General features: G+C 39.7%; 1 protein-coding gene and 1 long non-coding RNA gene across 2 annotated transcripts; both read right to left on the bottom strand.

Annotated features, from left to right (window-relative positions):
• Positions 1-479: 479 nt before the first annotated feature.
• On the bottom strand, positions 480-1275 carry LOC118564390. The gene is made up of 3 exons (XR_004931831.1): positions 1222-1275; positions 685-740; positions 480-588 (listed from the first exon to the last, which is right to left on the bottom strand). It is a non-coding gene; the product is annotated as an uncharacterized LOC118564390 (long non-coding RNA).
• A 5140-nt stretch (positions 1276-6415) lies between these two features.
• abi3b (ABI family, member 3b) lies at positions 6416-11745 on the bottom strand. The gene is made up of 5 exons (XM_012876099.3): positions 11276-11745; positions 11028-11195; positions 8239-8418; positions 8078-8139; positions 6416-7386 (listed from the first exon to the last, which is right to left on the bottom strand). Exons 1-5 carry the CDS (start codon positions 11417-11419, stop codon positions 7023-7025), a joined length of 918 nt encoding a protein of 305 aa, XP_012731553.2. The 5' UTR covers positions 11420-11745; the 3' UTR covers positions 6416-7022.
• Between the last annotated feature and the right edge of the window lie 7047 nt (positions 11746-18792).

Genomic DNA, 18792 nt, shown 5'->3' with positions numbered 1-18792 from the left:
ACTACTACATATTTTGCTTCATAGTTGTGATGTCTGTAGTTTTTATCTACAAGTTGATCAAGATGACGGAAAGCCATCGAATGACAAAGACGTGTGTTCCATGACGTACCAATGAGGTCCTTACTGAAAGTACAGTTCCAAGATTTACTGGTTACCTTTATTTGTTCTACTGTTGATTTTACTTTGAGACAAAAAAATCAGAAAACCTTTTTCAGATCCAAAATAAAAAAATAAAGATCTATTTTCCTGAAGAATATGTTTTATGTTCTAGGTTGAGTTCTCTGCTCACAAATGAAACCAATGGCCTCAATTCAATTCAATTCAATTCAATTCAAAATACTTTATTAATCAAAAAGGGGAATTCTAAACATGTTTCTGCTCACCTGTGAGTACGGAGGTGGCTGATCCACAGTGCTGTAGCGTGGAGGGTATAGGTTGGAATGTGTGTCCGTCTCATCCTGATCGTCTGGTATGGAAATTGCTTGGACTTGCATTGTTGCTGTGGCATCACCCTGTGTCCTCCTCCTTTTCACTTGATAGTAAAAGCAGAAGAGTATGGCTGCAATGGTGATCGCTATGACTGGGAATCTAGAAACAAATCATTTTATTTATTTAGACAGGTACGTTCCCATAGGAAAGCTTGGACACAGGCAGCTTCCAGCTTGAGTTTGTTGGACAACTTACAGTATTTGAATCATTCTTCAGTCACAGCTGGACTGAAAGTCGACCTGCTGGCATCACTGAGAGATAAAAAGGAACAATTTTACTAACCTGATGAGCAAAATGAAAGTTTTTTTATTTGGTTCATAGATTTAATATTTCCTAAAATCTCATATGGGAAATAAAATCCAGACAAACAACAGAAGCCACCTTGTGGCAGCTTTTATATCTCAGCTCATAAAATCCTGGAAGGATTATCTGGAGCTCTTCATGCTGACTGTCCAGCCAAGTGATTATGACCTGAAGTGGCCCGGCAACGTTTCCCTCACATGTATGTTCAGATGTTTTCCACAAGAAATGTTTCAGCTGGTTTGTTTGGCGTTTTTAACGCAACATAAAAACCGACGTCATCTGGTGTAAAAACTTTCTGTTCATCCTGAAAATCTGTTGTTCATTTTAAAACTTCTAGCAACATGTGAACTTAAGTCTCTATCATATATTTACTGGCATCTGGGAAATTCTATAATACACATAAAGGTTTGCCGTAAAAGCTGATCTTACCTTATTTGAAAATCCCGAACGTACATAGAAATTGTCCAAAGCTGGGAGTCTCTGTCGAATGATAATGTGTCACTTGAAGGAGGTGCAGTGTGACATTTACAGCAGCGCTGTCATGCTTAAAGACACAGCCACAGCGGGGTGTGTTCACTCTGTGTCACACCGGCTGTGCAGTGCTATACAAAAGTGGTCAAAGCGCTTAAACCTTACCAAATTTGGTCACAACCAGAAGCTTCAGATTGTTTTATTGCAGTTCTGTGTGATTCCCAACATACAGTGGGTCACAACTGTAAAGTGGAAGGAAACAGTAACATAAATTAGATACAAATCTGAAAAGTATGATCTGCATTTCCATTTACCTCCCATGAGTCCAGGCTTCTTACAGCTACCTTTGGCTCATTTGTGGATGCCTCTACCAGCTTTCCACATCCAGAGACTGGATTTTTGCCTTTCTCTGTAAAATTGCTCCAGCTTAGCACAGTTAAATGGAGAGCGTTAGTGAACATCATTTTCTAGGTTTTCAAACGCATTCTCAACATGATTTAGGTTAACTTATTATCATCTCTTAACAGCTTCCTTGCCTCTGCTGAAGAAAAGAATATTCTCTCCATGATGGTGCCACCGCCATGTTTCAGTGTGTCCAGGGTTGGTTGTCCCAAATGCACAGCGTTTTGCATGTAGGCTACATAGTTTCATTATGGTCTCATCTGACCAGATGACATGTGAGCTCTGTCTTCTTATGGCTTTCTTTTAACAATCGCTTTCTTCTCGCCACTCTTCTATTACGATGAGATTTTACACTCAACTAACCCTTGCATGTCAACAGGTTCTCTCTCCCGAGCCATGGATCTCAGCAGCTCCTCCAGAGTCACCGTGGACCTTTTGGCAGTTTTGTCCCATTGATGCTTTCAATGCCTGGCCTTTCAGTTTAGGTTGACAACCATGTTTTGATGGATTTGTGACTTTGATTTTCAGATGGTGGATTGAACAGAGCTTTGAGAGATGTTTACAGCTTGGGATGTTGTTTTCTAACTTAACCCTGCTTTACACTTCTTAACTTTTTCTCCGACCTGTCTGCTGTGTTCTTTGGTCATCCTGATACTGTTTGTTCACTAATGTTCTCTAACAAACATCTGAGGCCAGAACCAGAACAGCTTTGATTAATTGATACTGATAAATTACATACAAGCTGATTCTGATAAATAAATTATTCTGAAAAATAATTACTTCTATAGGATTTTGTTTAGGTCTACTACAGTAGAGGCAGATAAATCCAAATACACACCACACTTTTCACATTTGTATTGGTAAAAAAACACATTTTAAAAAGTAAAGTACAATGCAGCCACTTCACAGAAATGCACTAATTTGCATTGGTCTGTTACATAAATTCTTAATAAGATACATCAAAGTTTGTTCTAGGAGTGTGAAGACACTGGACATGAAAACAAAACAAAAACTTTAATCCATGTGGCCATATGAAGTCACATACTGTATGATTAGAGGAATCAGGAACTGCTGAGGATGTACCAGTATCTGAAAAGAGTGCCGCATTGCATTGGTGGAAAATTAAAATTACTCTTTCAAACCGCTGCCAAGGAACATAAGAAGTGGACGGGGGAAGAATAATGGAATTCACCCTAAATACACATAAAAACATTTAAAATGATGTGCATACCCTTGATGCACCAAATCAATCCCATCAGCATTTTAAAGGTCAGTCTAATGTGAACTGGCTCAGAGAAGAGTAACACCGGTGTGAAGGCTGTAAATAGACTGCCGTGTAGTTTGGTCAAAATTGTAATTCATTTTATTAAAAGTGGTTAATACATGCAAAATAATGATGTGTTAAGAAGCAGCTTTAAAAGTGTTGGACCAAAAGCCCATACGATGGCACTCCTGCAGAATTCAAGCAAAAAAACAATTTATTACGTTTTGAGAATTTTATAAAATATTCCTTCTTAGAACGTTTTTAAATGCATGAACAACTTTGCTCCTGGAATTGTATGCAACATGATAGTATGTTGCATACAACATAGTCTACATTATTATAGTCTGCAATTTATCTATTAGCTAGATGACCAATGAACGTGGCATTGGATGCACCTTAAATTGTGCAGTCTGGAAGTTTTCAGAGGAAGAGGAGAACGATGCGGTGTCCTTTAGCTGGGTCTTCATCGTATGATGGCAGCGGGTCGTCGTGGTCTGGACGTTTAGATTAGATTAGATTAGATTAGATTAGATTTAACTTTATTGTCATTACAGAGGTACAAGGCAACGAAATGCAGTTTAGGTGTAACCAAAAGTACAATAGCAGCAGGTGCAGGATAAACAATGGTTCCATAAGTACAGGACATGGATTTTTACTGAATAAATATAGAGATGAATACTATTATAGACAGAATTTTACAGATAGATTTGTCCTATGAGTATAATATATAGATAACTAGTATTTCAAACTAAATTTACAGCTGGATATGTACTGAATATAATATACAGATGGATATTACTATAAATAGAGTTTTACAGATATGTACAATAGCATAATATACAGATGATTATTATAACAGAGTTTACATGTACTATGAATATATGTATATGTATGTTTAGGCCTGACAACAGCGGCTGATGACTCCACTTACATGCTAACAAAGCAAAAGATCTCAGCAGAGTGATCCCTAAACTCAAAACAGGACTTCTAAATGAGGAAGAGCGATAATCATTGCTGAGGAAGTACTTCCCCAACCGCAGGAAGAGACCTGAATAAAATAGAAGAAATGTGTATGGTCAGTATGTCACTGACCTCCTTTGAAAAACCTTGAGAGCAAAACAAGACTTTGTCAGACACTTTCATGATCACATGGGCAACATGAGAGTTCAAAGGTATCTCTTTACCACCTGCTTACACCACACAGTCACACTGACACAACGTCTTTAAAGCAAGCAGGCAAACTCTTTATGAGAGGCTCTTTCCTGAGAGCACAACACATCTCTTTGCTCATTCTCCTCGCGCTATAATAAAGGACGGTACGTCGTACCGTCTATCCTTCATTGTTGAGCCCTTTTTTTCCTTTAATATTTATTTTATTTGAGGTGGTTTTAAATGGTTATATTTAAACTAAGATTTGTCTGTTGTTTAAAAACTGTGAATGCTTCAGTTTCTAATGTAAGTGATTATTAAACAGCAGTTTCCATAAAAAAGCTGATTTTTGTTCCAGTTTTCCAAATTGATCACTCATTCATTTTAACTTTTTGGAAACCTTAATTCAGCATCTATAAGAATTGTCGTGTTTATTATTAAATAAAAGTAGTTTGCAGCTGATATTTGCGCTCAGTGTAAAGAGAGAAGATATCGCAGATGAATCTTTACCGATAGCAAAATGTTGTTAAACTGGATCTATTAAAAAAAACACAGTTTTGTTTTTTATTAGGATTTTTTGTAACAGACCAACGCAATGCCTTGCATAATTGTGTGGAAGTAAAACTGATACTTACTTTTCAACATCTTTCACAGTTAAAATCCCAAATGTGTGGCATGCATTTGTGTTTGATTACCCCAAATAAAATCTAGTTCAACCAACAGCTTTCAGAGGTCACCTGATCAGTTAACACAGTAAAGGGTAATTAAATTTCAGTATAAATCCAGCTGTTCTTTAAAGGCCTCAGAGGCATCATGAAAACCAAGGAGCACAGCAGACCAGAAGCTGTGGAGAGGTTTAAAGCAGGAAAAGACAATAAAACAGTATCCCAAGCGGTGAACGCCTCCCAGAGCTCTGTTCTGCAAACATACCAAATCAAACCGGAGATTGCCAACTTCAGTCCCTGAGCGCAGGTGGCAAACAATTTATAGATGTGTCCCTGCTTAAACGCCTGGTTCTAATCAGTAAATAACATACTCACCCCTGTGGGAGCTTCTTATTGATGCCATCATTTCAGGGACGCTGAGCCCTGAGGAGTGGAGTTGCCTACCCATAAAAAAAAATGACTCGCCTGGCAAAGAGAACAATAACCAGAGAAGGAGCAAAGAGGCATGTGATAACTGGAGGAGCTGCAGAGATCCACAGCTCAGGTGGGAGAAACTGTTGACAGGACAATTATTAGTTGCCTACTTTACAAATCTGGCCCATGTGGCCTTTTATACTGAGTACACCATTGTGGAAACAAAGGCATTAAAAAGCCATTTTGCAGTTACCAAAAACCACGCAGTCCTAGACGAAACTGCCTTTTAGAATCTCCAAATGATCTGAGGCTGAGACAGTGTTTGTCCATCAAGCAGAACAAGAACCCCAAACATACAACTAGAGCGTTGGGATGGACCAGTCAAAGTCCAGGCCTAAATTTATTTAAGACTCTGTTGCAAGATTTCTAAAATTCTGTTTGCAGACACTCTCCATCTGATTGAGTTTCAGCCTTTTTGCAAGGAGCGGTGGGCAGGAATATCCATCTGTAGATGTGTAAAGCTGGAGGAGACGTACCACAAAAGACTGCCAGCTGTTGACTCAGGGGGGGGGGGGGGGCACAAATGTGCATCAAATTGATTTCTATGTATAAAACTGCCTGAAAACAATGTATCATTTTTGAATTCAGTTTGTACTACTTTGTGTTTTTCACATAAACCTTGATTGTGGTTTTAACAGGACAAAATATGAAGAACTTCAAGTGGTGTGAATACTCTGTATGGAGTCATATTCAGTGAATCAGAACATGCGTTCCGATGACGCTCATTTGTCCGATTTTAAGCACCTTTGAAAAACACCTATGAGCAGATATTAAATATCGTTTTTATTAAGCTCACATTTCTGGATTCAAAATAGTTTATGCCAGCCTGATGTAATCTTCTAATCTTAAATGTCGTGTTTCTATTACATGACAGGGAAAAATCATGAAAACAGAAATAAAGGCTTGAAAACATCAGTCTTGGTAAAATTAATTTATATAATGTGATGGAGTTCCTGGAAGTAATGAACTTTTCAACAACTTTCTAATTTGCTGAATAGGATTTTATATTCTTGTAAACATGGTATATAGAAATCCTAAAAGGAAAACTAAAATCTTCAACTGAGCATGAAAACTATTACCAAAACACCCCATAATGTTCTCTCAGAAGGCTTTTTTTTTTACTTCTTATCTCTTAGATGTCAATGCTATAATGTTGTGGTAACTTCAAATCTGCATATCTAAAAAAATCCATTTGATATTTATCTGCGTCAAAGTCTTTATTTGTACAGTACAGCGTAACAGATGCAGTCAAGGTACAGTAAATGCATGTAATTATAGAGATTTTAAGTGGGACTTGCAACACACCATTCACACCCTCGGTGGCCTGTTTAAAGACGCAGAGCACACTGAGCTTAAAGCCGGCAGTGTTACAGAGTTATAATCACTTTTACCCAGCAGAAAAGTGACCGCTGCAGCGGCTGAGCCACAAACCTCTGCAGTTTAAAGTATCGCCCGTTATGACGAGGCACGGACGTCACAGGAAAGCTAAAAAAAAACCCATACAGTATGATGAAAACAGTGATGACTGAAACGCAGGAATCCCTGTTTCAGCTTGTTTTTAAGGAATGTGGTGGTGGTGCTGTCAGGGCACGTAGGGCCAATCTCTGCGGCTGCTCTTTGGTAAGCACAGAAAGCTGAAGGAGGGATTCTCTAAGCCAGATAAATGGTCATTTCTGGCTCACGCCTCGGCACGAATCACAAATGAAGCAGCTCAGGGTTCGTACACCTGCAAACACACGGCCCTCCGCACTTTCCTTTAGCTCCTTCCTCTAATGGCAAAACCCAGACCGATCACAACCAGCCAGCTAGGGCAGAGGCGGTGGGGGAGGGGGTGGTGGCACACCACTGGCTGGGGGAGGAGGAGGAGGGGGTACACCTCCTGGCACAGGAGGAGGGGGGGGAGGCAGACTGGTACTGCTCGCAGCAGGAGGAGGAGGAGGAGGAGGGGGTGGGAAGCTGTTGTCTGACAGGCTGATGGCTGGTGGAGGAGGAGGTGGGGGGAGATCGTAGGGGGAGGGGAAGGAGGGTGGAGGGGGGAGGCCAGTGTCCATCGAGGAAGGAGGAGAAGGCAGGTTTGTGGCAGCAACAGGGGGAGGAGGGGGTGGCAGGCTGCTCTCTGTGGGCTTAGTGGGCACAGATGGTAGAGGGACAGCGATGCCGTGGATGGACCTGTTGATGCAAAGCAAAACCAGAGCAGTCATGACCTCTAGATCCTGTCCAATTAGATCAGATGTTATCAGAAAACTGTACCAAAACTCTGCCCCCAGAACATATCACTACAGCGCCTAGCCAAGGTATTCACAACCCTTAAACAATTATACAAATCACTGAGAGTGCTGGAGGAGCTGTGGAGATCCACTGCCTAAGTGGAAGAATGTGTCGACAGGACATCTAAGGATGAGATGGGTCAAGATGGGTGAAACTGGGAGCTAAAGCTAGGGCAATACTGGAAGACCCAAACCTAAACGTAGTCATGATGTGTGGTTTAGATCAAAGCATAGCCATGTGTGAGAATGGCCTAGTCAAAGTCCAGATGCTCTCCTTGTAATCTCCTCAGTGTCTGATGATTGAAGATAGTGGAGACCTAAGCTGAAGGACCCTCCATCGCTAACTGCAGGGAAAGGTTGTTCTACAAAATATTAACTCAGTACAAATCCATCCACACTTTTCAAAGTTCTGGTTGAAAACTGTGGATCATGTTCCTTTCCCTTCACAGTTATGGATTAATCTGTGTTGGTCACCTAAAATCTCAGTAAAATACATTAACAGTTGTTGTACAGAAGAAGGAGTAGGCTGTGAACAGTCTTGGTACGGTGGAGAGGTGAATCAGTGGTAACAGTAAAACAACAACACAACATACGCTGAAGATTCTTCAGTCGTCTCCTTGTTCTCCGTCTTCTTGCTGGACTGCTGATCTTGGGCCTTGTGGGGAGAGAGGGGGGGGGGGCGGTTACAAGATGACTGAAAGTGACAAAACTATGAAAATTGGGAAACCATTTCTCAAACTAAAATGTACTTCACCTGGAAATAGTGTCCAACAGAGTCCAGGATGGTGTATGATATTGGAACTCTCACGTAACCTTCCTCTGGCTCCTTGCCCGAAGGGGGCGGGGCCAGGGTCTTGGTCCGGGTCTTGTCTTTGGGTGTGGTGAAGGTGCCGATCTCCCTCCTGGCCACCTTCTCAAGGTGGATTGCAGCAGCCTGGATCAGAACCCAGCGTCAACAACACAACCAGGTAAGAATGTATCATTTGACTGAATTGCTAATCTTTTTTAAAAATAGAAAAACAGCAGCTTTAAAAGCGGCATTAGTAATGTAAGATATTTTCTTTATTGATTGCTATTTTGATGCACAGACTTGGGCAAAACTATAAATTGAACAGCTTGATTTGGAAGTCGTTTTTTAACCCTGCATCCAAGGAATACTATTCCTTCTAGAGAGAGATAGAGAGATAGAGATAGAGATAGAGATAGATAGATAGATAGATAGATAGATAGATAGATAGATAGATAGATAGATAGATAGATAGATAGATAGATAGATAGAGAGAGAGAGAGAGAGAGAGAGAGAGAGAGAGAGAGAGTAAAACAAGTATGACAATGTTTAATTAGTCGGGCTATCTGCTCAGGCAGCCGGCCTGCAGTCAGCTTCTGTACAGACACACTGCTGTTTGCTTGTTAAATCTAGATTTAAAGCTACAGTTGCCACATAAACCAGTGTGTAAAAAACAATATGTGCAAAAATGCAGCATCTGTTCAGTTATTTTTCAGACAGTCAGAAAACATGAGGAGAACATTTATGTATTTATTTCTTTTTCATAAAGTTAGTATTTACTGTGCATTCCTTACTCCTACTTTAAAAACTCATTCAGATCATATTGGGGCCGTTTGTCTCCACCAGGTTTCTACTGATGTCAATCTTTTTATTGGCATTTTTTTTAATGCATTGCCCTTATTATTTTTTTATCACTCAGAACTGAAGTACACCTCAGTAAATTAGATTATTAAGAGGAGTGGCTTTTATTATAATGGAAACCCAAACTTGGTGGCCTCCTCAAGGGGAAAACAACAATGGTTATTACACCAATAAACTGGCTGTTCACACAGAGCTTTAAATAAGTGTAACAATGGAAGGAAAAAGTGGGGTAGAAAATGGTGCACACGCAACAGGGACAACAGCAGCCTGGAGAGGGGTGTGAAGCAAAATCCCACTAAAGAGTTTCATTTGTGGGACCTAAATTGTTTATATGATATATTAATGATATTGTTAACGTATTAAAACTGTTAAAGTGTATTTTTTTGCAGATGACAAACTTTTTTTAATGCAGCAGACAATAAAAAACATTTAAAAAATGGACTAGAACTGGAAAAAATAAGCAGTGGTTTAATGGCAATAAACTATCCCTTAATCTTGAATAATCTTATTTCATGATATTTGGTGATAGTGGCAGAAATACTGAACTATCATTGGATATAGAAGGCACTACAATTGAAAGAATGAGTTTTTGGGTGTTATTACTGATGAAAATATTTCCTGCAAATCACACATTAATGGTGTAAAAACAAATATAGCTAAAATAATTGCTGTGTTATATAAAGTCAAAGATTGATTGAATAAAAATGCACTATATATATTATATGATTCGTTGATTGTTCCATATCTGACTTATTGAAATAGGAATATGGGGAAATACATTCATGTTACAAAAAAGGCCAATAAGAATTGTAAGTAGATATAAAGATCCATCAGATCCATTATTCTTTGAATTAGTTATTTAAAATTCAGTGATTTAGTTTATTATGGCATTTTGAAACTGATCTTCAAAGCTCATGCAACATGTTTACCAAGTAATATCCAAAAGACATTTGAGAAAAGGTTAAGTAATTATAATTTATAAGGATGTGAAATATTTGTAAAATCAAGGTTCAGAACTAAAGAACTGGAGAGATGTGTTTCTGTGTACAGACACAGTTTATGAAAGAGTCCGGAGAAAGAAATTAAAAAAGCTAGATCAGTTACTGTGTTTAGAAACATGTAAAAGACACAATGTGAAGCTCATATAATGAACTGGGTTAAATACTTTTTTTTGGTTCATTGTACTTGATATAGATGTTTAGAAATGAAATGAAGGGTGTAGCTAGAGAAATGTTCACATAGCTGTTGGTAAACCAGCTGCTGATTTTGTTTCCGACTTTTGTTTCAGTGTTCAGTTAAATATTTAAAGTTATTATTGGCTTAACTATTTGTGTTAGGGTGCAGGTAAAATAAGATTTTCTTCATATTGCTCTATTTTATTCAGATGTTTGAAGTCGTATGGTGAAGAGTTTAATTAATTTTCTAAATAGAATAAAAAAATAAAAAGAAGCTGGTTGAGGTCCAGTGACCTAGACCCCCAGAGAATCTAAGAGTATTGTCAAGAGGAAGATGAGACCAGACACAAACATGCAGATGGAGACCGTTACTGAAGCAAGCTCTCCTAACATCTGAGCAGAGCTACAGGCCTGGTCTCCTCCATGTCATCCTGCACTGATGCAGTAATTCCTGCAGCGAGAGCCCAGACCATGTACACAGACATACCAGGTATGTATTTCTGTATTAAATCAATCTTTTTTGTAACTTTCTAAGAAACAGATCTCAGGATTTTTATCAGCTGTGAGCAATGAGCAAGAATAAACACTTCAAAAATCTGTCACGCATGTCTAAATTCTCACTTCACAATTGAATGAATCAACTGTTGGATGTTCTCATCTCTGCAAATGAGCTGCAGAACAGAACAGAGCTGTCTTCGGTATTTGTGAAGCCTTTCTCACCAGTGACAGCAGGTTGACGGAGGACTCCATGTCCTTGATCTGCATGGCCTGGGAGTCCAGCAGCCTGAGCAAGGTGCTGGCCACGTTGTTGATCTGGTAGGTGACACTGGCTAAAGCCTGGGTGGTCAGAGCCTTGGTCTCCTCCACAGCTTTGGTTGGATCATCCGCCTGTGGCAGCAGTAAGGCATGCAGAAGTCAAAGCATTGCCCACCCAGTGACATTCTCTGCCCAGAGAGGTCTTCACTCACCTGAAGGTAGTTGTTTTCGCAGTAATCTGCCACTCGGAGAAGGTTGCTGTGGTTATCAACCAGGTTCTTCCTGGCAGCCGGAACCTCCTGTAATATCTGAGTTATAACTTCTGAGAAGCTCTTTGGCGCTGTTATCTCTCCCATGGCGATCGCTAAAAAGAAAACAAAAAACACAATGTTTCCTATAGAGGAAACTACCAGACGCTGTTCGGTGAGGATGGAAAGGTTTTGATCATATCAGTGCACGCAGGGAGGTGTTTCTGTCGGTGGGAGAAGGCGGAAAATCCCTGAGGGGAGAGATTTCAGAGCAGCTGTTCTCAGGGCAGGGCCGCTCCATAGACAGGTGACCCCCAGAGAAACAGGAAACAGCTGTCTTCCTTACAAAATACAAACGCGTTTTCATTCTTTAACACAACACAGTTTCAAATAGGTCACGATTTACACAATAAAATGCCGTATCATATCAGAAGTATCTCCGGGCGGCATAAAAAAAAACACCACCTGCGATATTTATGAACTCCACTAGAGGTCAGTATTTTCCCGTAAAAAGTGACTTCTAAATGCCTAAACTTACAGTGGAGATGGGAAAACTTTCGCCTTAGAGATTTCTTCTGTTTTTTTTTTCATGCAGAGAAAGATAAACTTGGTAAAAACAAAATAGTTTTCAAATAATGATACCATTTATTTAGGTAATACTGTTTCACAATGAAAATACATCTGAATTTCCCCACTGATGGGCAATATAGGCTATTCTATTCTATTCTATTCTATTCTATTCTATTCTATTCTATTCTATTCTATTCTATTCACCCCAAACCTAAAAACGGACTATTCCATCCTTGGCAGCAACATCGGCCGTCAAGGGTTTGTGATAACCTCAAATGGACCGTTTATATTTTCCTCTGCAAAATTGTTAGTTCAGACATACTGGGGGGTTGAGCATGGACAGTTGAAGGTCATGCCACAGCATCTCAACTGGATTTAAGTTCAGACTTTGACCAGATGAAAGTCTGGAGTTTTAGCAAGTCAAATTGGAAAGTTTGGTCATTTTTCTGTTGTTTTTACCATTTGGAGTTGGGCTTACTGGAGTTTTTTTTAGTCAATCCTCTACAGTAAGTAGTATTGTAAGTGTGTTTCAAGCTAAAGGCTGAAAAACTGTCTGGACATTCTCCTTCAGGATTTTGTGGTATATAGCACTGATTATTACAGCACGTCCTGAAACTGTGGAGCACCTTCCCGTGACACTGCCACCACCATGTTAGCGATAGTCTGATGTTGTTTTTCTGAAATCCCGTGTTTTAGTTTTTTACAAAAATTATCCATAGATAAATTTTGAAAACAGGAAATATATGCGGGTAGTTTTTGACTCATGTTGTAGAGATACATAGACAGTTGTTATTCAAATGTAAGTAAGGAAAACACAAAATAATGATGTATAAATTTCACTATGTATCATTCATCTGTATTTGTTTTTTCTTCAGAACCTGAATTAGATCAGATTCTAATCCAGTCTATTTTCAGCTTCCAGAAAATGTTACGTTCTCATCACAGCTGTAAAAAAATATTGTTTAGCATTAGTTTAAAGAATGTGTCCCAGTTGCAGTTTTTTACAGGCCTTCCAGTATCAAGTGATGAGTTTCCAGGTAACAACAAAACAACAACAAGGTGTAGGCAGGCCCTTGGTCCAAAATGCAAACAACAAATAAATGATAAGTTGTTTCAACATGCATTTTAATTTCCTACTAATGACATTAATAATGAGGGCATAACTAGAATTCAGTGGTTTAGGAGAAAAGAAATGTTCCGCTTAACTTTTTATCATTATTTATTTAACAGGTTCTACAATCAAACATAGCTATATCTTTAGATTATGAAATGAAGCTTGTCATCCAGCATAACTGGATGGAAACAGCAATACAAAACCGAAGAAAACTATCAAAAAGAAAAGAAAAATATCTCTTCCCAGATAAGGACCTGTATGTAGAGCAGATTCAGCACACGTTAGCGGGTCAAATGTTTCCATTAATACGTAGCTGTTTCCACGACAAATCAAACCCAAACACAGGATATACACACTGGTCAGTAAAACTGAGGCAGCAGTATGAGCTGCTTATGTGGCCTTTTCAATGATGCTGGTATGTGGTTAAGCTTTTTCTACAGGACTGATGGAACAAGGATGCATTATGGGAGCTTGGCCAGCATGTGGCATCATGGGATAAAGTGAAACATGTTCTGGTTTCAGGGGGAAATTGTGGCCCCCAGTTTTGGCCCATGTGTAAATCTAGTATCATCATATACATTTCATGAATCCCTCATTTCTTCATACATTTATCTGACTCCATCCAGCTTGTGTGGATACAGTCAAAGAAATAAAGCAAGAATATTCCTGAAATCTACAAATTCGGTTGCAGCAGTCTTTGACTCTGAAGTTTAGGAACCAGAGCCATAGCTTTGTTTCTAGTTTGCACCATCCGTCCCAACAGAGGTATTTAGAATGAGGGAAATTTACATCAGAAGTTTTCTACATTTGATTTTCACTGTTTTAAAAACATGAATAAAACAAAAAGAAATGTTATCTAATGCTGCGGTCCATGTGGCAGGCGATCAGAACAACCAATTTACTGCCAGGGTGACTGCTTGTGGTCAAATGGGAGGCAAAACTACAACAGAATTTAAACATAGCCTTCATTAGTTTCACTTTTCTTTGCTCAGCTGAGCACCAGGTTGCACAGTTGTAGTCATAGTAAACAAAGAAACCCGGGTAAAGTTTGTCTGTGAAGTTTGCTCCAAATGTCTAGTCGACAGATGGATGAGGGTGTCAGAATAGACTTAGAAAGACGTAGAAAGGTAATCTTCCAGCATACTATCTAAATACACTCCAATTCTTTTGCATTCATCAGAAGGTATATCAGAGCCCCAGTCACATTCATCACTGTGCCAAATACGAAGTCTTGGATACCAAGACTTGTCATTGTATCCAAAACCAGTCATCCGACCACTTTCTTTTCTTGGAATGCTACTGTATGTAAGACCTACACCAACATTTTCATTACCAGAGCTCCTCTCTACCTCAAAGTAGTGACGTCCAGCCAGGCCCTTCCTGCACAGAACCTGTGATTACAGATCAAACCTCTCTGGCCTGGGTGGATAGTAGCACTGTTCCCTGTGCGCTGCCTGCTTTTCATCTTCAGACAGCCAATGGTTGCGGTCGGCTGTGTTTGGGTCCAGCATCAGATCGCAGGCGAAAATTAGACAGTAACTATCATATATCATGGAACATACGGTGGATTACAGCAGCAGAACCACGTTTTTAGCTTCATCAGTACAATTAGTAGATTTGATTAACAGTCAAGATTAAACCACTTTTCAAATTTTTACACTAAATCCCTCCTGCCTTTTGACAAATAAATCTAAGAGAACGTCAGGCCTTGAGAAATCTTCTGTTTCCAGGACTCCGTCCCTGTAGCGCTAGTTGGTTGCCTCTCCATAATTCTCTTCAAGCCGTTAACCAGTACACAGATCTTAGTGGCTTTCTGTCTCATTTCGGTCAGGACCTCATCTGAGAAGAACCAGTGGTCTTTAGAGGGGGGAGTCACCTCGGATTTGAGTTTGTATCTGAGAACACAGACAGTTGGACATCTGGTCGTCAGCTTCTACAGAGGTGATAACAAAACAGATACAATCTGCTACACCTGTTCTAAGAACCTCTCTGTCCAACTCTGACTCATCCAAGACAATTAGAGATAAAAAACAAGCTGATCTGCCTAATGGTGACTTTCCCTACCAGCTTCACCACTGAACTTTCTTCTGCTTTACCTTCTTGAGTGGAAGGAAAATGTTTTTCTGTAATGTCTGCTGAAGGAAATATTCCTATTTTTTGTGAATCTGTGAAAACCTCTTTACAACTTTGTCTTCAGCTCAGCTGCAGATGGATCCAAAATCTTCAGAGGTGTCAGACATATTTTCACAGGGACTGAATTTTCTCTGTTTTCTCCAATAAACTTTGGAGGCCTTTTGTAGGTTCTCACTCAGAGTATCTTAAAATGATGTAAGGCAAGGCAAATTTATTTGTATAGCTCATTTCAGTACAGAGACAATGCAAGTGCTTTACATGATTAAAATATAGGAAAATAAAACAGAATAAAAGCAAGTTGGAATAAAATGTAGAAACAAAATAAAACATGGGAGAATAGAAACTAAAAGCAAACATTCAAAACAGTTGGACTACAAAGTTGAACTAATTATGTTTCAGTAGAATAGTTTAAGTAGAACAGTTGAAGTCAATCCTAAACAAATGTGTTTTTAATCTTGATTTAAAGGAACTCAGGCTTTCCGCACTTTTACAGTTTTCTGGAAGTTTGTTCCAGATAAGTGGAGCATAGGAACTAAATGCTGCTTCTCCGTGTTTGGTTCTGGTTCTAGGTATGCAGAGTAGGCTGGAGCCAGAAGACCTGAGTGGTCTGGAGGGTTGATACACTGATAACAAGTCTGTGATGTATTTAGGTGCTAAGCCATTCAGGGATTTATAGACTAACAGAAGTATTTTAAAGTCTATTCTCTGAGATACAGGGAGCCAGTGTAAGGACTTTAGAACTGGGGTGATGTGCTCTACTTTCTTAGTCTTAGTGAGGACACTAGTCATGTTGGACTGTTTTCAAAGATGAGGTCACCGTAGGATTTGTCAGTTATAGCTTTTTCACTCAGCTTCATGTCACCGCTCCCTTTGACATCTAAGGATGGAATCTTCCTATCACAGCCTGCATGCTGCCTTCAATGCTCTGAAGACTGCTAGGATCTAATTCCTCAGTGTCAAACCCAAAAGAAGGCCTTTGCCCCATAAAGAACGCCTATAACCACGTGTGTTGCCCTATTCTTAATAAGAGCGTGAAGGTGCTGGTTCTCAGCTCCCCAACAAGCCAGGGCCAGCTGTTTGTGTTCAGTTGTGACCTTGTGCTGAAGGGTCTACAGTCGACACTTGTTCAGTATGAAGGAGCCTGAAATACATAACAAACAACAAACCCCTCCTCCACATGTTGTGACCACTCCCAGCCCAGCTGAGGGTCTGAACCACTTATTTTGCAGGTTGGTTGGTCGTACTTTCATACTTCACTCCCACCAAAGCAGGTCCACTGGTGTGCCCAGAAACACCTGTTCGGGACACGCTCCAGCAGGAAAGGTTTAGTCTAACGCAAATTACAACTTTAGTGGTTTTAAACTGTCGAGGTGCCAAAGAACTGAGGATTTAAATGTGTTTTTGACAACAGGAAAATGAGTCTCACTAAAGACTGTTGACTTTGGTGACTTTCGGAGCGTCGGAGTCATGGATGCCATGTTGGATTTAAATGTGAGAGTCCTTTTGGCTGCTCCCTTATGCAAGGGGCTCCACAGCAAGTCATTACAACCTGCACACAGACTTGGCAGAGTTTTTTTTACTGGAAGCCCTTATTGATGCTATCAGGATTCAAACCCAAGTCAGACAGATGTAGCTTCAGATATTCGAATCTTTGCACATGACTCCACTCGTGTTGCACATAATATGGCAATTATAGTGTCTATACTTATGTTTTTAGTGGTGGTGGACACAGTGTAGGTTTTGTTTAGATCAGATGCGGGCAATACTGGCATTCAAGATGACCACCGCAGATTTCACAAGGCGGGAACCGTCCTCCGCTTCGGGTCGGACTGTCGCTTCCACGAAGTCCATTCATTTCTGATAGTGGAAAATTTTAAGGGCATTATCCCATTTATACCATGGTCACTTACGAAAGAAAGAAATATTAAATCAATTAATCCTTTAATGTTTTTTTTCCCTGTTAAAATTCTACATTTTTCACAAGAACCGGCTGAGGGATTTAATATCTCACATTGTGACACTTTGCCAGGGTAAAAAGCAGCAACTGTATTATTGTTACCAGCTAACGTTTGAGCCAGTGCAATAATTTAGAAGAATCAGACTATTAGACCGGAACTTTTTTACAAGTGTCCTAACACTAACCCTTTTTAACGGACACCCTGCAGCCAATCAGAATCGAGTATTCACCCAGACCATGGTATAAAAGACAATTTACAAGACCATTGTGAACTACTTGAAAGTCTAAGAATATTTGTGATGCTATAATGTATGCCATTATATGGTCATTTTGAACACTGCAAACTCAGGGAGGAGAACAATCGTTGGCCTCTACATGGCTGATATCAAGCTGTTGGCCAAGAATAGGTAAACCATTGACTTACCTCACTAGAATACACAACAAAGTCCAGTGGACATTTGAAATGAAGGAAGCAGATACAATTCCAGCAAACGATAGGTAGACACTGGTGGAGGGAGACCTGGGATGTTTGACATACAGTTTAAAATCCTGAGGAAGTTTGCGGAACCTCCTCAGTTTGAAGAAAATTGGAAGTAATCGCAGAACTGTTTTTTCTCTCTCATTATCCTGCTATTTAGCAAATAGATATTTTAACTGATCAAAAACTGAAAAGGTTTAGGCTGCTTTAATTTATGACACTGAGGGAATTTTTTTTGTGTCCTTTCATACTTTTCCACTTTTGCCTGGCTACGTTTCTCTAAAGCATGTTGAGGACAGTACTTCTCCTTATTTATTCATTTTATCGTCTTTAAGTGACGAACCCATTGGAATCGCAGCTCTTACAATTGAGCTGTGAGTGAGTCGTACCCCCGGCAGATTGAAAGTAATCTTTGAAGTTGACCAGCATGTTTCTTGTGACTAGAAGTAATGCTGATATTTTGGAGTGGCCCAGCCAGAACCCTGGCTTGAGTCTGTAAAAGATTCTGTGAAGGAAATTCAAGGTTAGAGTAAAGGGCCTTCCAAGCTCAAAAACGGGGAGCTCATCACCAAAGAAAAATTGTCAAGATACCCGTGGAAACATACAAAATGCTGCTCAGCAAATATAATAGGGCGTAACTGCTGTAATGCAAATACAGATTTTTACAGTGATTACATTCGGTTTGGTTCATTTGTAGGCTATAGTGGAGATTTACAAATGTCTTCTCAAGGCACTTTACGAGACAAACATTTGGCAACAGAGACCAGAAGTGCCGAGCTCACAGAGACTGATCCAAAGCCACTTACAGCTGGAATTGCTGCAAGAGGTGACTCTACAAAGTATTGACTTTAGTGGAGGTCAGCAGTCATGGACGTTGAAGTTTTCTGTTATTTTGTCCTATTTGGTGTTTGCCTCCCTATAAAATAAATAATCCATCTTGAAAGATGTAGGCATGATCTGTAAATGAAATGGTGAAAACGCTGACACAATCCAGTTTCATTCCAGGTTGTGAGGCAACAAAACATGAAAGATGCCAAAGAGGGTTAAAACCTTTGCAAGGCACTGCAAACTACAAGTAAGCCTTTGATAAGCTATCTTCTGACCTCATCTAGCTTTCCTCTGCACTCCAAGTTATTTCCCATCTGTCACGTTTTTCTACGCTCAGGAGTTTGAAAAAGTTGTAGCGTGTTCAATAATAATCCTGACCTTTATGTTCGTCCTGCATCAGG

This window comes from Fundulus heteroclitus, chromosome 10 (assembly GCF_011125445.2).
Source record: "Fundulus heteroclitus isolate FHET01 chromosome 10, MU-UCD_Fhet_4.1, whole genome shotgun sequence".
Taxonomy (NCBI): domain Eukaryota; kingdom Metazoa; phylum Chordata; class Actinopteri; order Cyprinodontiformes; family Fundulidae; genus Fundulus; species Fundulus heteroclitus.
Note: the sequence above shows the minus strand (reverse complement) of the source record. Positions and strands in the feature narration are given on the sequence as shown.

Excerpts from the sequence above, each read along its gene's own strand:
- abi3b (XM_012876099.3), bottom strand. The coding sequence starts at position 11,419 with ATGGGAGAGATAACAGCGCCAAAGAGCTTCTCAGAAGTTATAACTCAG. Across the intron at positions 8,140-8,238 it reads CTGTTGGACACTATTTCCAG|GCCCAAGATCAGCAGTCCAG; the intron begins GTGAAGTACATT and ends TCTCCCCACAAG. Across the intron at positions 7,387-8,077 it reads ACGACTGAAGAATCTTCAGC|GTCCATCCACGGCATCGCTG; the intron begins GTATGTTGTGTT and ends TTGCATCAACAG.